Source organism: Felis catus, chromosome D2 (assembly GCF_018350175.1).
Source record: "Felis catus isolate Fca126 chromosome D2, F.catus_Fca126_mat1.0, whole genome shotgun sequence".
Classification (NCBI taxonomy): Eukaryota; Metazoa; Chordata; class Mammalia; order Carnivora; family Felidae; genus Felis; species Felis catus.
The window spans coordinates 52,968,986-52,985,544 of record NC_058378.1 but is presented as its reverse complement, the minus strand read 5'-3'; the positions used below and the strand labels follow the sequence as shown (position 1 = coordinate 52,985,544).

At 42.6% G+C, this 16,559-nt stretch overlaps 1 protein-coding gene across 2 annotated transcripts in view; it reads right to left on the bottom strand.

Moving 5' to 3' along the window:
- The window catches only part of EXOC6 (exocyst complex component 6), a 228,911-nt gene extending 214,661 nt beyond the window's left edge, over positions 1-14,250 (bottom strand). Inside the window, exons 1-2 of one of the 2 annotated variants that reach the window (XM_045040414.1) lie at positions 13,972-14,022; positions 1,870-1,976 (exon numbers count right to left, since the gene is read on the bottom strand). Coding sequence is in view for 1 of the 2 variants with exons in the window: in XM_019813545.3 (XP_019669104.2) it covers positions 13,972-14,093 (122 nt within the window). In the remaining variant the exon portion in view is untranslated. Of the gene's footprint in view, positions 1-1,869; positions 1,977-13,971 lie in introns of both variants that reach the window. The other variant, XM_019813545.3, reaches the window with a different exon arrangement.
- Between the last annotated feature and the right edge of the window lie 2,309 nt (positions 14,251-16,559).

Sequence of the window (16,559 nt, the reverse complement as noted above, 5' to 3'; positions counted from 1 at the left end):
CACTGGCTTAGAAGATCAAGGAAGCTCTGCTACATCCAACTGCCCACTCTGCCAAGAAACCCCATCAGAAGCCTATTTCCACTGTCTCAATGGTACAGAAGAATCCAAATCCTCTCTGGGAAATCACACTTTCTCAAGATGTAAAAATATGCCAAAGGAAAAAAAAAGTCTTCCTGAGGCCACCAGCACTGTCACACTATGTTAAAGACCTGACGTTCAGAGATGACTTTTTTTTTTTAATTTTGCAATTTTGTATAGTTCCCCCTTGGAGTTCTGCATGTGGCTGAGAGAAAGGGGTTTTGAAACCAGACAATGCTGAAGATCAGAAGCCACTGGAAAGAATTCAGGATGAGTTAGAAAGGAGCATTCCAAACAGTTCTGAGCATAAGGCAAGAATTTGATTAATCTGTGATTGGTAACAATTTGGAATTAGAATAATAGCAAATCGTAAAAAGTTTTTTCAAACTTACTGTTTATATACTGGCATTAAATACAGCATTTTATATAGTTGTATTCAGTTGTCTTAATAGAAATCTCTAGTATTAACAGCAAATGTGTACCTCAAATTCCATGATGCCCACTTTTATCAAGAGCCTCAATGCAAGAAACAATATTTATGGACTTTTGTCAGAGGATATAAACTTCATCCATTCCTCTGGTTATTTAAAATTTTATCTGTGAGTCAAGCCAAGTCCCTGTACCTAGACCCCACTGTTTGGGCCCTTCATGCCATTGTTTTTATTGAGTTCTAAAAAACTGAATCTTTTTCTTAGCTGACTGTGTCTCCAAGTATCAACAACCACCATCTGGTGTTAGTACATCTGAATTTCAGGTTCAGCTCTTGAGAAGGGAAAATAAACCTTTTGAACATTGAACCTGAAACCAAAACATATGAAATGAAGACAACATTTGTATCTTCCTACAAAGAGAATGGAAAGCCATTTCTCCCTGCAGGAAATGGCAGACTCTCTTAGCTCAGTCGATGTGCAGAATTCATTGTTTTGAAGAGTAAAGCAAGGCGAAGAGAGCAGGGCAAGTGGTATAGACCACCCTCTTATCTGGCAGCTGTCTCCTAATGGAGCGTTCCTTTCCTGAGCATTCATTAGCCAAGACTTTTTCCCCTTCTCTTCACCAATCCTGACACCATCTACCCAGACCCAGACCCTGTTCTGGGAAGCCAGTCCTGCTTTGCTACTCCTCACTCCAGGCCTATTTCAACACCTGCCCGTAGAGATTACTTCAACATAAGCAGCGGCATCTTCCCCTCAAGTCAAGTCAAGACAGAAGGAAGTCCTTATTACCACTTCTCCTTCCGAAGCAGCTTTTGCTGGTTCCCTTTGTGGCTGCTGACATTTCCGTTAGCACCTGAAATTTTTTGCTAAGAACTTAAAGCTAAATGTTCTAAATAACTATGTAAATTCAAATTTTAGACATAGATATAACAAATGTATAAATGTGCAAAAAAAAGCCTATTGTAATTCTATTCTAAGTGATACATTTCTAAAAGACCAAAATAAAAACCATAGTAGCTATATATTGAGCACTGTTTGCTAAGCCCATTATATCATCTAATTTAATCTTTACTAACTTAATGAGTAATTTAACTGGGTATTTAATTAGTACTAATTTTACGGAAATCTAATTTAATCCTATGGGGTACTTTCCACTATCTCCACTATCTCCAGTTCCTTAATATGAGGAAACAGACTTATAGAAATTAAGTCACTTGTCCAAGGCCACACAGCTAGTAAGCTGAAGAAGGTGGAGCTGTCAACCAGTTCCTGTTTCTCCCATTAATAAAAAAAAAAAAAAAAAAAAAGTCAAGAAGCCTGTTCCAATGTTGTTTTACCCATGGGATAGATGATTTACCCAGTCTGGTCTGAGGAGGTTGGAGGCACACACAGGCAGATTGGGTTATTGTTCAGTCAGTGGATATTAACTTCCAGAGATCCACTCAAAATCTCTCTTCAGGACTCCTAGGAAGGAAAAGGTAAACTAGGAAGACTGGCAGGACAGGAGATGCACTCTGTGTCCAGTAGGAAACTAACCAGCAAAGGCTAGGGATTTAACCTGTAAATAAACATTTAGTCATTAATGACTTAGACTTTGAGCCACTTGTCTGCAGACTCATAACCAATCTTCCAAAGCCCCTCCCTCAGAAAGAGGCTGTAGAATGCAGCTGCCTTGGTCTGGCATTTAACTACTTGGGTTCAAATTCCAACTCATCTTTTACTAGATGTTGGGCCTCCAGACAGCCAGTGAACTTGTCTAAGCCTCAGTTTTTTCAAGTGTGAATTAGGGACAATAACAGCTCCTACCTCACCAAGTGGTGTGGGAATTAAAGAAGATAATATATGCATAATGTTTAGCCCAGGGTTTGGTCAACCTTAGCATTAGAGGCCAGAACTATCAGACATTTTTTTAATGCTTATTTATTTTCGAGAGAGAGAGAGAGAGAGAGGAGAGAGAGCTAGTGACAGAGAGGAAGAAAGAGAAGGAGAGAGGATCCAAAGTGGGCTTTGTGATGACAACAGAGAGCCCAATGCAGGGCTCAAACTCACCAGCCACAAGATCATGACCTGAGCCAAAGTCAGAGGCTTAACCAACTGAGCCACCCAGGTGCCCCCAAACATTTATTTTTAAACCAGGAAGTCCAGAATTTAGCTTCCTCTTTGATAAAATACATATAAAAACCAGACATATAAATGTACTTTTTTTTTCATCTTTATTTTTGAGAGAGTCAGAGACAGACTGAGAGCAGGGGACGAACAGAGAGAGAGAGGGAGACACAGAATCCGAAGCAGGCTCCAGGCTCTGAGCTGTCAGCACAGAGCCTGATGTGGGGCTCGAACCCACAAAACCATGAGATCATGACCTGAGCCAAAGTCGGACACTTAGCCTACTGAGCCACCCAGGCGCCCCTAAATGTTCTTTTTTCTAATCATTAACAAAATATCCCAGTTTTATATCAGGGCTTTCTGAACCTGAACTTCATTTTTTAAATGCTTGATGGATAGAAACTGCCTGAACTTTGTTTCCTGTCGTAGGGGAGGAAACAGGACCATGTCCTTGGGTTAGACTCGTGGTTCCAGATCGACTTCAGTGAGCCCTCCAAATCTCAGAGAAGTCAAGTGCCTCTTTGCTGTCCGGGGAGGCCGTGCTCATCCTTTGAAGTACATATTGTGATGGTAAACAAATTGCTGAGTCTGCCTCCACTTCCAAGCACAGGCACAATTCTGTATTGTTGACCGTCCAGCCCAGTGAATCGTTGTTAAATGAATGAATCACATGCAGATACTTCTGGTGTTAAGCTTACTGTTTGAAACCATGTTTCATGAGGTAGGTACATCTCTACAGAAAGATTCCCCTCTGCATTCCTGGGAACCCTAGAGTTGACTCCCTGATCTTCATCTTCTCAAGACTGTGCTAGTATCATTCCAATGCTTCTTAGGGAGTGTAAGAGCCGTCATTACATAATTGTAGAACTGTATCGAGGTAAGTAGAGGCAGTTCTTTATACTTTGGCTCTAATAACGTACCCCTTATTAGTGCCTTTTAGCTGCTCTTTGGGGTTGTCCTGACAGCTGCAGTCCTTCAACTTCTGTCTTGTTGGCGCAGTGGCCTCCAGTGGCCACATTCTGTAAGTGCAAGAGGATGTGAATTGAGCCCAGCCAGGCCCCAGAGGATTCCTGCTGCAAAATCAGGTCCAGGAATCCGTTGTTCCGTAAAGATCTGGATCCCATGGTGGAGAACAATAGAAGGAAATTTGAAATTGGAGCCAAATAAAGTCAGTTTTTCTGAAATATGGGCCAGTCCTCAGAGAAGCTCCAAAGTAATTATCCCCAGGTTCTGTTCATTCAACAGCTGTTTTTACTGAATGCTTTCTGAGCGCCAGGGTCTGTACTAGGCTCTTAGGGCTGCTCTGTCGGTATGTGACCTGTGCAGTTGTTCTTGGCTTAATGCTCTGCCATCACCATCTTGTAATTCTTAATAATTTTTGAACAAAGAGGCCTTCTTTTTAATTTTGCATTGGGTCTGGCAAATGATGTCACTAGTCCTCCTTTCAGACCAATGTCCTGAAAGCTCCATTAGCTTGCTCATCCCAAAGCTAAACATTTTTGAGTCCATAATCAGGCAACTAAAGAACAATACTATTTTCTCTGAGTTCCATTCTAGCTTTTCCTTCCTCTTCCCTCCAACCTCCAGCTTATAACATCAACTGTTTTCTCTTCTCTTTCCTTCCATCTCCTCACTGTTGGTTTTGCTGTTCATCATCCTGTTCCATGCATTCTCTATTCCTCACTCTTGTCCCACTTAGCTTTTCTTTATTCCTTTTGCCCTTTCTCCCTCTCCTCTCACTTGTCCTATTGTTCTTCTGTCGGCAAAATGGATTTGGAAATTTAACAAATGTCACGTAATGAAATAGTACTAATGATGACGATGACAGCTGACATTTACGCCTTGGCCATTCTCTGCAAAATAGCATCCCTGGACCTCCCTATGCCTCACCCTGTTTTGTTATTCATCAGAGCACTTTAATACCACTTTTTTTTTTTAATATAAAACTATTGATTGACCACTGTTTACCAGTATTTACAATAAAGTAAACATTATAAGGCCGGATAACATTCCAGCTACAAAGTTATTGTTTCTCCTGGTTTCAGCTGAACCAGTAACTCAAATACAGAGAAGATTGAGCCTCCGTGTAAGGAATGAGTTGGGATAAAGAAAACACATGAAGAAGTTAGATTACAGAGGTTTGTCCCCCCATTTATTCCAGTAGGTGCTAAACGGCCAACATCTCTAACCACGTGATTGTGATTAGGCTTCCATGAATGAAGTCTTGAACATTCCATGAATCATGACCTTTTGGTCCATATAGCACCGGGATTTCCATTTTTTGAAAAGGAATGGTTCACTAGAAGGAAACTCTAGATGTCCATTTAACTAAGTTTCGCTTACCTAACTAAAACACACCAGGACTTGTCTAGTTTTCTCATTTGGGTGGGGAGGTTGTTGATAGTGATGAAATTTTCCTTTCAGGGATCTTGCAAATAAACTTGTATTTATATGACTGTAGATATGGGTACGGATGCTAATATAGTTGTTTTTACATTGTCCAATTTAAATTGTTTACATTATGTTTAAATTGTCCGATTAAAAAATTTGAAAGGTTAAGGCATCAGGAAAAATCCCAATTTAAGTGATTTATTTCTTAGGTTGCTGAAAATGATGGCATCCCAGAAACGTGGTCTTATCCATAGTTACAAGATGCTGTTTTTGCTTGGGTGAATGTTAAAAAAAAAGAAAGAAAACCATTTATAAATGTATTTTAAGTACACACACACATACAAAAAAACAAAAAACCCCAGAGTGGTCCTTAGGCATATAGGAGTTAAACACAAATTCTGACCAAGTAACAACTATGAAGACAACCCCCAACATTTAGAACAGGTGTTCTCTAATGCTGGAGAATAATACGCCATGATCTCAAATATTCTTTTCTGATATAGGAAGCAACTACAGAAAGCTTTTATTTGTTCAAAGTAACCAATGCTAGAGAGGCAAAGAACCCCAACACCCCCCCCCATCCTACTTCAAAATGAACATAGCAAAATTGATTTTCATTAGAATGTTATTTCTTCACACTAATAAATCAAAAACCCAAGACCCAGACGCCATATATATACCAACACAAACAATTACTGAGCTGCATCTCCTGGACTCAAATGCCAAGTTAGTCTCTCTGCATAAAAAACACGTACAATTTGAGGACATTTCATATTTGCCTCGTTTGCCAGCACCAGCTCTGCCTCTTCTGAATCTTTCCATTTCATGAGAAACACGAATTCCCCACTGCTGTCTGTGGCACCAATTTTTCATTCAGGATCAAGCCCTCTGGCAAAGCCTCTTGGTTCAGCAGCAGAATCTCTTTTCTTCTTTGACTTGCTATCATCAGAGTCACTGTCAGGTAAAGATTTTCTATTTATACCATCTTTTTCTTTACTTGTTTTTTGAGAATTAAGAAATACTGCATCTGGGGTGCCTGGGTGGCTCCGTCGGGTAAGCGTCCAACTCCTGATTCCGGCTCAGGTCATGATCTCCCAGTTCATGGGATCAAGCCCCACATGGAGCTCTGCACTGACAGCACAGAGCCTGTTTGGGATTCTCTCTCTCCCTCTCCCTCTGCCCCTCCCCTGCTCGCTCACTCTCGCTCTCAAAATACATAAACACTTTTTAAAATTTATTTTTTTTTAATTTTTTTAACGTTTATTTATTTTTGAGACAGAAAGAGACAGAACATGAACGGGAGAGGGTCAGAGAGAGGGAGACACAGAATCTGAAACAGGCTCCAGGCTCTGAGCTGTCAGCACAGAGCCCGACGCGGGGCTGGAACTCACGGACCGCGAGATCATGACCTGAGCCGAAGTCAGACGCTCAACCGACTGAGCCACCCAGGCGCCCCTTAAAATTTATTTTTAAAAAAGAAATGCTTCAGTTAACTCTGGCCAGTCTAAGTTTCTTCAGGTTCCCAAGTGTTGTCAGCATCTGTAAATCCCTTCCACTTCAGGAAATACTCTACCTTCGATTCACTACACGTTGGTCCAGTACTTTTTCCACCACAAATTCTTCAGGCTCTGCCTCTTCTACTTTTTTTGCTCTTTCTATTCTGTTTCTTCCCCAGTTTTTGCAATATAGTTTTATTGGAGACCCTTTTTCTTTACGGCGGACTTGTAGAGCCTCCAAGCTGCTCTGGGTCCGGGGTCTTCCGTGTCTCCAGCCTGAGTTGCCTCAAGCTCCAGCCACATCTGAGGGGGTGGCCCTGGGGAGCGGTGCCAATACTACTTTTTTATTTGCTTATTTCTAGCTTCCTTCACTAAAATACAAGGTCCCTGTGAGCAGGAATGTCCAGCTCTTCATCTTGCTATATCAATAGCAAGACCACTGACCATCCTAGACCATTGCCTGCTGCGTTGTAGACACTCCATAAACATTTATTTACTGAGTGAATGAACAAATAAGTGAGTGTGCTTTACTATGTAGGAGGCATTACATTAAATACATTTCATGCCTGGGGCATCTGGGTGGCTCAGGGGGTTAAGCAGCCTACTCTTTTTTTAAATTTTTTTTTTTATGTTTTTATTTTATTTTTGAGAGAGAGAGACAGAGTGTGAGTGGGGAAAGGGCAGAGAGAAAGAGGGAGACAGAATCCGAAGCAGGCTCCAGGCTTTGAGCTGTCAGCACAGAGCCTGATGCAAGGCTCGAACTCACGAAGAGTGCGATCCTGACCTGAGCCAAAGTCGGCTGCTTAACCGACTGAGCCACCCAGGCTCCCTGAAAGCAGCCCTCTCTTGATTTTGGCTCAGGTCATGATCTCATAGTTCCTGAGATCGAGTCCTGTGTGGATGTCAGCCCAGAGCCTGCTTGAGATTCTCTCTCCCTCCCTCTGCCCTTCCCCAGCTCACAGGTGTGTGTGTGTGTGTGTGTATGTGTGTGTGTGTGCATCCCCGCCCTCAAAACAAATAAACTTTAAATACATACATACACACATACATACATACGTACATTTCATGCCTAATTCATGTAATCATTTCAGTTAGCTCTCTTAGTAATTATAGACGCAAAATTCGAACCTCATCCTTCTGGCTCCAGAGCCCATTCACTTCACCAGTAGATAAACAAACTGTCCCCCTGGTTAGAATACTTGGTTCCCAGGTACAAAATGTTTTTTAGCTTTTCTCTTGTGTTGCACTGAAGATAAAATAGCTAATGCTATCATTTAAATGTTCAGCAGAAATTTGGCAACTACACAGCCCACAGTCATCGGGGACCCCAGGCTTTCCTGAGATGCTGCAGACACAGCAGGCCTCAGTCACAATTAGGCCCACATTTATTTCTGGACAGTTTCTCTGGACTCCATGTTTTATCCACAACATGTAGCATATTATGTCACTCTCATCAGAAATTAAATGTGGTGATGATATTACATTAGTATGAAATATAAGCGTTAGCAAATATAGCTTTGAAAAGAGGATACCTCTCTCCTCTGGATGTTATACAACCAAAATAAAATTTACATTACTCAGTATTTACTTCCCACTTGCTCAGAATTTCAATATGTTGTGAATGCTTTTTTACTTCAACATTCTATATACGTATTAAATTATAGTGGCATATGGATCCCAGGTATAAATTAGGCATAATAATAATAGCTAATATTTATTGAGCATTTACAGTGGACTAGGCAGGCCTTGTGCTAAGCACTCTGTATATATTAACCATTTGAGATGGGTTATATTATAAGAGTTTGAGATGGGTTATATTATTAGAGTTTCAGACACTAAGGCCAAAATCAAACATCTAATAAAACCTGCACCTTTGATGTTAATCATTATACTTAAGGGGATAAGATTTAATAGAAATATCACATTTCTGAAGATATAAACAGCAAGAGCATTGCAGAATGTCTACAGCTGATTTAACAAGTTATATTTTTTTAAATCATCCCAAGATTTTATTGTGTATACGGTTTATACTATTAGGTGGATTTTTTAAAAAATGTTTTCTGTCCCTTCCTAAAAGCATGTTATCTTCATTCCTAAAAACATTAAAGTCAAAGAAATAACAATATCCTGTTTGCTCTTAAGCTGGTAAAACTTCATGGTCAGCTTTTGGAAAAGAGCCCGAGAGAGTCTGTGAATACAAGTGTAAAACAATTATGTTATCATAAAACAATTACAAAAATTTCTTCTGGTACGTCATCTTGTACAATTCCCTTTTCCTCCTATTTTTCCCAGACCTCTGTAAGGCCATTCTTTGGATATGTCCCCTTTCTCTACTTCCTACTAACTTTGCAGTGCCCTCAACCTGCCCTTATCTTCTCTCAGATCCAGCTACAGCAGTAAGACATGCTGTGATGTGTGAACCCTGTGACTTCAGGACCTGTCCTAAGAGGCTAACAACATACTTGCAGAACCCGAGAGGCATAATGAGCCCAGGCAACATCCAAGTTGGAGTCAGGACCCATGGGGTGGGCCAGGTCTAATGGGCAAATCTGGCAGCAGGAAGTCATAGTGTGAATGAGGTAAATGTTATGAACACTGCCACTGCCCCATCCTAAGTACATAGTGGCCATCACTAATTTATCAGAATCATCCCCAACGTAAGGTTCAGGCAGCTGCTACTGATGCATTGGAACTGATTTGCTGCTTGTGACCTACTGACCATCCTTGTTAAAGGACGTTGGTGATGCTGAATAAGACTAGTCCTAGTGGTTTCTGGGAACGTGGCTCCAGACAGCCCTGAAGTCTACCAGGGACAAGCACGCCTCCCAGATGGAAGAGCTAGCAAGGAGCTGGACATATCTAGACCCAATGGAGGGACTGGAGTGAAAGTCAGAAAATCCAAAGACAGGAGCCCCTGGGTGGCTCAGTCGGTTGAGCGTCCGACTTCGGCTCAGGTCATGATATCACACTTCGTAAGTTCAAGCCCCACATGGGGCTCTGTACTGACAGCTCGGAGTCTGGAGCCTGCTTTGAGTTCTGCTCTCTCTCTCTCTCTCTCTCTCCCTGCTCCTCCCCCACTTATGCTCTCTCTCTCAAAAATGAATAAATATTTTAAAATTTGGGGAAAAAAAGGAAAGAAAATCTGAAAAGAATGAGAAAATCCACTGGAAATTGGCATACAGTGGTAACATGGTGAAAACAGTTGTGCCCGGGACAAAAGGGTTAAGGCAGCAAAACTAATTCCAGATCTCCACCTGCTGGTGAGTTTCAGCCTACCAGCAATCTGAATACCCAAAGCCAAGCAGGAGACCTTTCCTGACATTTCTTCCTTTTCTCCTAAATTCATTCACCATCTGCATGGCTAATCTCAAATTCTACTTTTCTACCCTGGAATTTTATTCCCCAAATTCCACTGTTGTAGCTACCTGTGATGTCTTTAATGAATATTTCACCGACAACACAAACCATGGAAACACATAAGGTCTCAGCTCTCCCCTGAAACTCTCTCTCCTTTAAACTCAATACTGGGGCGCCTGGGTGGCGCAGTCGGTTAAGCGTCCGACTTCAGCCAGGTCACGATCTCGCGGTCTGTGAGTTCGAGCCCCGCATCAGGCTCTGGGCTGATGGCTCAGAGCCTGGAGCCTGTTTCCGATTCTGTGTCTCCCTCTCTCTCTGCCCCTCCCCCGTTCATGCTCTGTCTCTCTCTGTCCCAAAAATAAATAAACGTTGAAAAAAAAAATTTAAACTCAATACTCTAGGCAGTTGTGCCCTTTTACATAAAGAACGAAAACAAACGCAGGACCTCAGAATCATCCGATTCTTGTCCACTTTTCCACACATACAAAAAAGGAGGGCCAAAGGAGCAGACCCAAGGTCCCATTGGGGGAGTCAGGCAGAGACAGGCTGGGCTTTCTGAGAGAAGCCTGCTGTGGGAGCAGCCAAGTCTGAGGTCAGGAAGAGGAGGAATGCAGCTGGGCAAGGCAGAAGCGACTGTGGACCACCGACAGTCCCCAACAGCAATTCCCCACAGCCCCTCGGGGAGAGGAGACCCATTCTCTCACATGATGTGTGGGGCTGAGTGCTAGGAAGCTTGCACACCCTGTGAAAGAAGAGCTGTTGAGTCTCCCTTCAATGACATGAGCAGAAACCATCTCTGAGCCCTCCGTCACTGAGCTCTCGGGGCTCACCTTGTCAGAGAAGGAAGTCCCACCTGGCTCTGATCTGAACACTGACCGTAAGCAGGGCACCTCAGACTCCCTACCTGGAAAACAAAATGGGCAGGGGGAGGGAGCTCACAGAAGCTAAGATTTTATGACAGAAAATGTTTGTTGAAGCAGTGCCTTGCATCTCTGACAAGGAAAAATGAACAGGAGAACTATTACAACTTCTCTCTCTCTCTGTCTCTCTGTCTCTCTGTCTCTCTCTCACTCTCAATTCCCAGGTGTGAGGCTTTCCTTGAGAATGTTTCTCTCCTGTATGGTCAGCCCCATCCTCTCACTGTCCCCTCCAGCCACCCCCACCCCCCACCCCCAGCCGGGCCCGTGCAGCCCAGCTGACCAGTCTGCATCCAACCAAATGCACCTTCCACTGTCTCTGCCTTTAGAGCTTGTAGCTATTCAAATACTTGGACCACCGCCTCTTTTTCCCTGAAATGATAACTTTCTCTCTCAATTGCCTCCTTTCTTTTGCTTCACAAGGTCACCATTAGTTCAGAAGCTCATACAAATCAGTTCAAGAAATATTTATCTAGCTACTCCGCTGGTAGAATATTTTGCAGAAGATACTAAAATATAAGGAAGATACATTCCTGCCCTCAGGAATCTGTAGCCTGAAAACGGTTATAAAATAACAACACACACACAAGTGAGTCAGAATAAATGCTCTCGATTCTTTGGGGGCTTCAAAGGATGGGCATTCACGTGTGGCTGGGGGATCAGGAGAGGCTTCATAGAAGAAAGAGCATTTGAATCGTGAGGTAGGGCTGAGTTAATAATAATAATAATAATAATAAGCAGCCATGAACACGAGAGGAAGAAAATCTCAGAACACATTGTCAAATAGTTAACAAACTAGTTCAGCCAAAATGGAGGTCCTGTCTTGATTTTCCAACCCTCATATTTGGCCACACAAGCTGACGTGTTCTGTAAGAGCAGTGGAACAGAATAGTTGACGCTGGAATATCGATGGCATGCATCGGTATGTATGGAAAGGCATTGAATGTCAGCCTAAGAAGTCTTCATCTAATAATTATGAAAGCAAAGATTTAAGAAAACTAATTTTAGTTAATATTGTCCCACATAAAGTTTTATTAGGAGCTCTGAGTCTACCCTCCACATAACACTGGGGTGTTTTAGCTGGAGCCTTTGGAAGAGAGTGTTCTCCCGGCTTGTTCAATAACCCAGATGTGAGGTTAACAGTGAGTACTACAGGCCCACTCTGGTGGTGACAGGGCAAGACCTGGAGAAAATATCAGCGCTGTCTCCTCTCTTGAGGGTAACACTGGGAGAGTGTTGTGATGACCAGATCTACATTGATTTTTTTCTTCAGGAAGACCAGGTACAAGACTGGGGATATTTGCCCTAGCAACAGAGGGTAGGAAAGCTCCAAGATCCAACGCAGGAAGTCAGGTCCAGTATCAAGGAAGACGAGGGATAGTTCCATGGACGGATGACATGTAGAGGCGTTGGCCAGGGTTATGAGACCAGGGAAGAGGGTCAGGGGTTGATGACCAAGGGCTCTGAAGCAGCAATGGCAGCAGAGGCCACAGTAACTAACACATGTCTAGGCTCCCCTCACCCTTGACCTTGTTTCCCTTGAGACTTCTGATCTAGCCACGAGGCAAATGCACAAGTTCTAGAAGGTGCTGGTACAGTATAAAGTTTGTTCCACACGGAGAAAACTACTGAGCTTCTCACTAGTAAAACAGCTCGGGGCGGGGGTGGGGAGCCAGGGACCTGGTGGCTTAGTCCGTTAAGTGCCTGACTTTGGCTCAAGTCATGATCTCTCGGTTTGTGGGTTGAGGCCCGCATCAGGCTCTCTGCTGTCAGCACAAAGCCTGCCTGCTTCTAATCTCTGTCTCCCTCTCTTTCTGCCCCTCCTCCCCCTCTCAAAAATAAACATTAAAAAAAAAAAAAAAAAAAAGCTCTTGTTTCTTCTACCTATTAAATAGGGTAGAAATAACCTGCCCTTCTTCATGGGATGTTCATGATGCTTGGATAAAATGAAAATGTAAGGAAAAAATTGTAAAGGAGTTTAATCATTTTACAACTGCACCTACATATTGATAACCCAAGAATCAACCAATAAAGAGCAATACCTTCCCATGCCCTCAACACTACCCTAGGCCCTCTGAAGAGATTCAAAATATATTTAAATGCAAAATCAAATTTAAATATTTGGGAGAAATTTACTCAGATTTAAACTGTAGTATATTTCTTTTTTTTTTAATGTTTATTTATTTTTGACAGAGAGAGAGAGAGAGAGAGACAGAGCATGAGCGGGGGAGGGGCAGAGAGAGAGAAGGAGACACAGAATCCGAAGCAGGCTCCAGGCTCTGAGCTGTCAGCACAGAGTCCGACACGGGACTCGAACTCACAGACCACGAGATCATGACCTGATCCAAAGTCGGACGCTCAACCGACTGAGCCAGCTAGGCGCCCCTACACTGTTGTGTATTTCAAAGCAACTTGGCCCTGGGCCCTTTCTGAGGATGAAGAGACAATACCCCTTCCCCATCCTTTTATTTAATTAACAAATATTAGCCAACAAATATTTATTGACTGTCACTATCAAATTCAGTGGTTGCCATTTCATTCCCACACTGATAAGTGTCAGTTACAGGCAGGCAGGTAGAAAGAATTAAATTTTAAAAGCTGCTCTTTTAACACAAAGATACATGGTCTTTCATTTTAATCCTGTTCTTGAAATGTGCAAATTAATCCCCATATTACCAAAGAAGCTATTTTTAAATCGTATGTGGAAATAAAATAAAAAAAAAGAAAAACGTACCTGAGAGATCATCACATCTTCGAGAGTAGCAACAATGAAAATAAACATTTTACTTCTTTTTTCCTAAAACTCACATCCACCCAAATAGAAACTGGTTTCACTGACATGTCTAATTGTTCTCAATGTTTCTTGCTAAGTGATAGTTTAGAGAAAACCTTTGAAATCTCATATAAATAAGATGGGATATGTATTTGGAGATGGCATGACACCCTTTTTGATCTCTTGAAATTCTATTTTTTAAACCCTGTGGTGATGAATCAGGAAACAAATATAATCCCAAAAAAGTGGGTTGTTTATTGCAGTTTCTCTAAAGATAAGAGATAAGGTTAGGTATATACAGAATTGTACCTATTTTTTCAAAACCTATTTTTTAATCTGTTATGGAGAAAAGTATAAAAAGAAGTGAATAACACCAGCTGAACACCACTAAAGAAGAAACAAATACAAAGGAGTCCTACCTTAAAGTCGCTTCAATGGGCAGCTCAAAAGACTGAATCTCAGCCAGGACATTCTCGTAAGTCTGATCCGGGTCTTCTTCCAACATTGCTCCACATGCCCCTGATTTTCCAACTGCAGACATCGTATTTTGAGTGTGCAAAATGGTTGTAATTTACAAAAAGCAATGTGGGTTTTGTTGTAATTATCGCAAGCGTTCTCTCTTGTTCACCCAGAGTAGCAGCAAAGGCTGAGCTCACAGTCTGACTTCATGCTATCAAAATCTTCGCTTCCAAGAATGTTGCACAGCTGTTGCTGTCCAGTCTCTACTTATAACATTTTACTTATTATTAACCTTGACACAGTTCAGAAAGTTCCTGCCTGATGTCTGCTATGTTTATTTACTTGTTTCTCAAAGATAGTGACTGCAACCATATAAAAAAATTATTACATAGTATCGACTTGTCAGGGCACATATTTTAATTATTTATGCTAAATGCAGAATACAAGCCATGCTCCTACTTATTCTTGTGATTATACCCTTGCCAACAAACCCAAGTAGGTAGCTTGTCCAGGAAAAATGTAGCCTCTTGTAGGATATGATTTTGGAGTCACTGGGCTAGTTCCTTGGGTCCCCCTGTCCACCACTACTCCACCATAGTCACTGTTGTGTGTTCGTCTGTTTACAGAGCCATTCCTTCTTCCGTCCCCAGCTCAAATCCTTGTTGGTCACTTATGCATCACTGTGAACGAGTCTGCCAGATCCCTTCCGCAGAATAGGTTTTGATGGAGAGGGGGAAAGCGCAAAGATGCTGGGATGGGAAGGGGACAGGCTGTCACTGAGAGGAAGAAAAGATGCAGAAAATAAAGGCCCAAAATATCAAGGGCAAGTGTGGCCTACAGCCAGCCTCAAGATGGTCTAAAATTAAATGGCACATTATTTCCCATTACCATTTTCATTAGATCTTCCTCAAGCCCAAGTTTAACCTCATGCTTTCTTGCCCAGTACTAGAAAGTTGGTATTTAAAGGGATGGCTAGTGGGGTGCCTGTGTGGTTCAGTTAAGTGTCAGACTTTGGCTCAGGTCACGATCTCGCCAGTTCGAGACCTGAACGGGGGGCTCTCTGCTGTCAGTGCAGAGCCTGCTCCATGTCCTCTGTCTCCCTCCCTCTCTCCCCCTCCCTCACTCGCGCTCTTGCTCTCAAAAAGAAATAAACATGAAAAAAGTAAAATAAAGGGATGGCTAGCAACATTCTTCCATATGAACCTTTTTTTTAAAGTTTTTATCAGATTTTTAAGTTTTGCTCTGTAAAAAATTTAAAGTTCTTTCTCCTAAAAATGTAGTGTTTCTATAACCACAAGGCATATGTCATCAACTGCATCAGTTTTTCATTCCTCCCTGCACCCAGACCCTTGCCAGTACTTCACCAAGGGCACAGTGTTCCCCCTTGACCCATGACTCTGGGCTTAGCCTGTGACTTCGGCCGGCCAGCCCTAAGGCACGGGGTGAGAACTCTGAGCCCAGGCCTTGTGAGGCCTCACGTATTTCTCTCTGTCCTCACCCACCTCTGCCATCACCTGGGAGCGCAGGCCCTGGCTAGCTCGTCGGCCCAAGGAGGATGAGAGATACATACATTCACAAAACTGGATTCACAAAACTGCAGAGAGAGGCACATACTCCCGTCCAGCAGCCGCAGCTCGAAGTGAAGCCGCCCACCCAGACCAGGGTGAGGCCAAATGTGCCCCCACTGAGCCACACACACAGGAGCAACAATAAATGTTTGCTGTCTTCCCCCCACTGAACGACGGTCACTTGGCAGGGGCAAACCAGCACAGCCCTCTTCATTCCAGCCCCACCTCGGCCTCACCTCTCTGCCCCGCTGGTCCTCCCCCGAAGGATGGAACGGAGCGACAGGAATATGCCTCCCACAATTTTCCCCCGCAGGAAGTGGTGATGCCCTCCTTCAAGACCTGACACGGAACAGTGACCTTCCACCTTGTGTAAAGTCATTTGTGTGGAAGGTTTTTCATTTCTACGAAATTATCAGGTCATTTCAGAACAGAGCGTCTATTTTATTCACACCTGTGTTCCACGTAACGCTTAACACACTGCCCTGTATGAATGAACGGTGGCAAAAGCGACAAGCTTAAGAGTTACCTCTGCCTTGTTAGGAAATGCTGGTCCAAATTATGCCAAACTCTGACAGTTCCACACTGAATTTATCAGAATCTGAGAATATGTACATGCAAGGTGAGAGATCCCTTGGTCATAAGAGGACGTCGGTCATCCCTGTACTATGTTGTAGAGAACAATTCATAGGTGATGCCACACACCCAAGAACATATACCTGTGATGACCCATCCAGCCCTAAGTAACATGTAGTTAAAAAACTACATGAATTCTTCCCCCCACCTACCACAGATTTTTATGTTTCAAATTTACAGGAAAGTTAAAGAACCCAACAAACAGCCATATACCCTTCACCTGATTCACCAATTGTTAACTTTGCCACATTTGCTTTCTTTCTCTCTCTGTTTATTCAAGGGGATTTTACAATGTAGGCATATGCTTTTACTATATGTTGTGAGAAAATTGTATTCCATTATTGTTT